Here is a 5,755-nt window from a genome sequence, read left to right as displayed (position 1 = left end):
AAGACTGGTGGTTAATATTTTTAACAAATAAAAGATAAAAGAACCTCAAACTTTTAAATAATTAATGCCAATTTTTCACAGTCTATACCAAAATATTAATAAAAGAGAACTCCTCCCAACTTATTTTATGAGGCCAGTATTATACACTAATACCAAATCAGACAAATACAAAAAAAAAATAGAGCTTTTCTAACTATGGACACAAATCTTACCAAAATACTAATAAACTAAATCTAGTAACATACAGAAGAAATTCCATTTGGCTTAATTTTAGGAATGCAAGTTTGGTTTAACATCTGAAAATTAATTTATGGAATGCACCATATCAATAAAATAAAAGGACCAAAAAAACATGATCATCCCAATAGATGAACAAAAAGCATCTGACAAAATCCAACAGCCTTTCCTGAAGAAAACACTCAAAAAATTGAGAATTTAAGGGGACTTCCTTGACCTGATAAAAGCCAGTTGTGAAAACCCACAGCTGACATCATGCTCAGTGGTGAAAGACTGAATCATTTTCCCCTAAAATCAAGACAGAGATGGCCAGCTTTTGCCACTGGCACTCAACATTGTACTTGGAGGTTCTAGCAAGGGCAGTTAGGGAAGAAAAAGAAATTAAAGGCATCCAGGTTGGAAAGGAAGAAACAAAACTCTTTCCATATATGACATGATCTTATATATAGAAAGTCCTAAGGATTCTACTAAAGAACTATTGTAACTAAAGAACTAGTTCAGTAAGGTTGCAGGATATAAGCTCAGTGTATAAAAATTTGTCAGGGTAGGCGCACTAACATGCATCAATAGTCCCAGGTACTTTGGAGGTGGAGGCAGGAGGATCTCTTGTGCCGAGGAGTTTGAGGTTGCAGTGAGAGCTATCATGATGCCACTGCACTCTAACCTGGCCAACACAACAAGACCCTGTTTCAAAAAAAAAAAAAAAGTCTAGAAATAAGCCCTTATATTTATGGTCATTGAACCCTTGCATTATGATCAAGGGTGCTGAGATAATTCAGTGGGGGAAATAGCCTTTTCAACAAGTGGTGCTGGGTTAGGATAGTTGGATATCCACAGACAAAAGAATTAAGTTGGACCCTTTGCTTACCATTCATACAAGCTAACCTAAAATAGATCATAGGCTTAAATGTAAAAGCTTAATAAAACTCTTAATAGGAGTAAATCTTCATGATCTTACATTGAGCGAAGCCTCTTCTAAAGAATTAAGATTTACAAGAAGACACAATTCCTGCCTTGGGTCAGGTTGCTTAAAATATAATTGGGGAACCAGGCAGGGCAACCCTATCTCTACCAAAAAAAATTTGTGTGTGTATGTGTATAAAATTGGAGGATTACACCTGTAGAAAAATTTAAAAACCCAAACAATATTACTTTACTTCTTTTTTGATTTTAGAGCATTTCTTTCTTTTCTAATTAATTTTTGGTTTTAGTGTGATAGGCAAATTCACACCCGCACAGTGACTAATAAGTACATTGTAGCGGCCGGGCAGGGTGGCTCACGCCTGTAATCCTAGCACTCTGGGAGGCCGAGGCGGGAGGATCGTTTGAGCTAAGGAGTTCCAGACCAGCCTGAGCAAGAGCGAGACTCCGTCTCTACTAAAAATAAAAAGAAATTGGCTGGACAACTAAAAATATATAGAAAAAATTAGCCAGGCATGGTGGCGCATGCCTGTAGTCCCAGCTACTTGGGAGGCTGAGGCAGAAGGATCACTTGAGCCCAGGAGTTTGAGGTTGCTGTGAGCTGGGCTGAGGCCACAGCACTCTAGCCCGGGCAACAGAGAGAGACTTTGTCTCAAAAAAATAAAAAAATAAGTACATTGTAGCCACTTAGTAAATATCTGTGGAAATCTTTATGAAGCCACTCAAGAACTACAGCTTTATCAGTAACATGGATTTACTGATGCATAGGAAGAAAAGTGATTCTTAATCCCTGGGGGAAAAATAGGAAATCCAAAGACATTATCCCTAGATGAGTGCATATACAAAATTTGGCTTATCATTTCAAGAAGACGTATAGGTCTAGGTTTCCTACAAAGAATATACAACATTAAAATTATGTCCTTACTTAAATAGGCTGCTTTTGAAAATTTAGTACAAGCCCTTAAATTATTAAGGTGATCTGTATCAATATTTAAATTTCCAAAATCTTATTGAAGAATGTTAAGTTTAGAATTTCAAAAGACTGAAATTAAAATACATCACTCTGTCACTTTTTAGAGAAAATATTCATATGTTGTCTGAAGAAAAACAGAGGATAATGCTGTTAGAACGAGTAAGTAAATTCTGCTCTTGAAGTACCATGTTTATTATGTTCACTTTGGGTATACAGTTAAGTAAACTTTATTCTGAAAACCATTCAACAGACTATCTCTGCTTGTTTATAAATTAAATCTTCTTTTATGGTTAACTTATTTTTATGGTTAATGTTTTGAGAAGTTCTGTCTTTTTGCGATCCTAGTAGCAGCAGTATTTCAGTCCTCTCGTTTGTCATAACTTCCCAATGAATCAAGTCTGTATCAGAGGAAAAGGTTGGTAGTTTTAATAAAATAAATGTGTAAAATAATGGCTTTTTAATAACAGTTCAAAATTTAGCAAAATAAAACATATGAAATTTATATATTTGTTTCAGAAACAAAGTATTAAATATTTTTTACAAATAGTCAAAAATAGAATAATGAAAAGAGTTAAGTTTTTAATAAAGATTAATTGAAATGAACAAGAAAAAATTGGCAACAAGGGTCTTAACTCTAGTTGTACTCTAAGGTTTTATACACATTTGGCAAATCATTGTTCACAGATGAGTTTTTCTTTTTTAAAAGGCCTTTAAGATTTTCAGCAAATATCTTCTGCTCTTAAAAGCTTAATTGATAAAAATCCAATGTCAGAATTGTACAACTTAGTTCAAATATAGAATATGTGCTTTTGTTATTAAAGGGTTATGTGATTGCCTACCTCACAGTAACCTGAGATATATATTATAAATCAGATTTCTTCTCTTAGGTGAGACCTGCTAACAAAGTGTTTGAGGATAAGTCTCTAATATTTACTGCATATTTACAAATCCACAGGTGTTTCTAATGCACATTAAAGTTTGACATCCCTAGACTTGGGTAAATGTATGTAAAATTGTTCTGGTTCTCATTTAAAGCAGTAAATAATTTAAAAAGTTGGAATAGAGTCACAGAAAATAATATCCCCATTAACCTCTCATACTACCAGAACTGAGCAATACTTTGATAATGAGACCTTTCTAAAAATCATTATGTTTAGATTTATTTGAGTAGGTATAAAGATAAATTGCAGGCCTCTTTTTTTCCACTTGCAGACATTGCAGTTGAAAGAAGAAGAAAATAAACGGTTAAATCAAAGACTGGTAAGGTTTTTTTCTTGATAAATTGATCTTACTATTTTAAAATTATTTGCCTTATATTTCATTATGAAGATGGACTATCAGAAGGATGCGTGCGTTGATTAATTTATTTATAGCAGTTTTGTTGGCCTGTGTTGGTCATTGTATACTGTTGATTCTCGGAGTGCTGAAGTGAGATCAGAGTTTTCACCTGTGACTGTAGATTCAGGCTTTTTTTCTTAGCATGAAAATAAATATATCTTGGTGAGACTTAAGTCTGTAGATGTGACCAGGTGTGGTGACTCACACTTGTAATCTTAGCACTTTGGGAGGCCAAGGATCTCTTGAGGCTGGGAATTTGGGACTAGCCTGGGCAATATAGCAAGACCCCAGTCCCTACAAAAAATGAAAACAATTAGCCAGATGTGGTGCGAGCCAGTAGTCCTAGCTACTACTCAGGAGGCAGAAGTAGAAGGATCGTTTGATCCCCAGGGTGCCAGGCAGCAGTGAACTATGATGGTTGCCACTGCATTCCAGCCTGGAGCAACAAAACAGGACCTGTTTCACAAAAAAAAAAAAAAAAAAGACTATAGATATGACCAAATGAACTACTATACTAAGATACTTTTTTAAAAATCAGCAGAATCAATGGAGTACTTTCTGCTTATTAATAAAACTGTTAACTTCTTAGGATTCCATGGTTACATGTCTTTGTAATCTCAGTTATGATTCTTAATTCAGTCAGTACATTAATAATTAGAGCCAAGCCTCATAAGCCTTTTGAAGATTAACATGTATCACAAGCGTGCATAATTTTGTACATTATATCCTGTCGTGCATTCTGTCTTTTCTTTAAGTGAAGGTGTCTAAAAGGCAAGAGACCATGTGTGGTCTTCGAAATTACCTTCAAAATTACCTTCGAAATTACTCTAACCTGTGAATTTAACACATTACTTAAACAACCCATTTTACAGCCAGTCATCTATGTTTTAATATAAAGCAATTATGTCAGTTTTCAAATTCCAATAATTGTAGTTTACAAGGAAATACAAACAGATTAAGGCTTACATTCAGTACTTCTGAAAAATTTGAGAAACTTTTCAGAATTGAGTGTTTTAAAAATAAAATATCTTGTAGTGAAACATCTGCTTTCTTTCTTATATCTTAACTTGAACAGCAAAAATTACATATTCGGTAATGATTAAACTTCCAATTGTTAATTTTTCAAAAAGACTTAGCAGAAGAATTGCGTATCCCAGACATCGCTCAACGTGTGTTTTATGTATTGTCCGCAATAGAGTATAAGCTCTGTTTGGCAGAGATTTTAATCTTTTTGGTGACTGCTGTATTCCTAACATGTAGAATAGTAACTTATATACTATAGATGCTTGACAAACATTTATGAATAAATGAATTTTGTATTTCATACCCAGAGAACACCACACTTAGATCCAGAGGAGTGTCTAAATTTAAATCACACTTTCACATAGATTTACAACTATATTCACATAATTTTTGTTCCAGTCTAAATCCTCATTTATAATAAAAATATGAAAAACTTAAGCTTTTAATAACTCTAAATAAAATTAAATATGGTCTTAAAATGGATGGCCAGTCTTCGCTCACAAGATATAGTTCATTTGGATGATTTTAATGAATTGTTATATAGTTTTAGGACTTTCTAGTCATTATTTGTTGTTGTTTTCCTTCTCTTTTCTTTTTTTAAACACCTGTCTTAAACACCATTGTACCAGATAGTGTTCAGATGGAAATGGAGGAAATTCAGAGCATCAAAATTAGATTTAATAAACAAAACAAAAAGAAATCCACCTTTGTGCTTGGTTTGTGCAACCACGCATTGAGCTCACTTTGCTTGGGAAGGATAGGCATTCTTACCACCCTGTTAGGCCCCAAACCTTGGAACCCAGGCCCCAGGTATTATGAGATGCTGTGAAACATAGATTGAAGCCTGTTTGAAGAGTGGAGCAGTCCCAGCTGAGCAAGGGCAGCGGCAAATCAGTGAGCAAGTACCGTTCCATTGTACTTAGCATCAGGAGAGGAAGTGGCTGGCTATCACTTCTTTCTTTGTTTAGTGATCAGAATAGTGGTTTTGTAAACTGAGGCATCTCAGGAGTTACCTTGAAGATGAACGAGGAGGGACTTTTTCTGCTCAACCCTCAGAACATTATGCTCTTATGAACCCATTTCAACCAGAGTAGTATTTTTTGTTTTTTCTATTTGGATATTGGACTAAGATTTTTTTAAGGGTCTTTTTGGTTTGGTTTGTTGTTCCAAAAGGAAAAATTTTTAAAAACAGTGTGCTAGAATTTTCAGACTCTTCTCTAAAATTTCCAAATTTCAAATTCTTGAAAAATTTTTCTCTGATAT

The 5,755-nt window shown here is 34.3% G+C and overlaps 1 protein-coding gene across 5 annotated transcripts in view; it reads left to right on the top strand.

The window, feature by feature from the left end:
• RB1CC1 (RB1-inducible coiled-coil 1) overlaps window positions 1-5,755 on the top strand; it is a 90,220-nt gene that overhangs the window by 76,677 nt on the left and 7,788 nt on the right. For all 5 annotated transcript variants that reach the window (XM_012661440.1, XM_012661441.1, XM_012661438.1 and 2 more), the window contains 2 exons: window positions 2,236-2,290; window positions 3,344-3,391. In XM_012661440.1, coding sequence (XP_012516894.1) covers window positions 2,236-2,290; window positions 3,344-3,391 — 103 coding nt within the window. The remainder of the gene's footprint in view (window positions 1-2,235; window positions 2,291-3,343; window positions 3,392-5,755) is intronic.

The sequence above is a fragment of the Propithecus coquereli genome, unplaced genomic scaffold (assembly GCF_000956105.1).
Source record: "Propithecus coquereli isolate 6110/MARCELLA unplaced genomic scaffold, Pcoq_1.0 Scaffold71, whole genome shotgun sequence".
Taxonomy (NCBI): Eukaryota; Metazoa; Chordata; class Mammalia; order Primates; family Indriidae; genus Propithecus; species Propithecus coquereli.
Note: the sequence above shows the minus strand (reverse complement) of the source record. Positions and strands in the feature narration are given on the sequence as shown.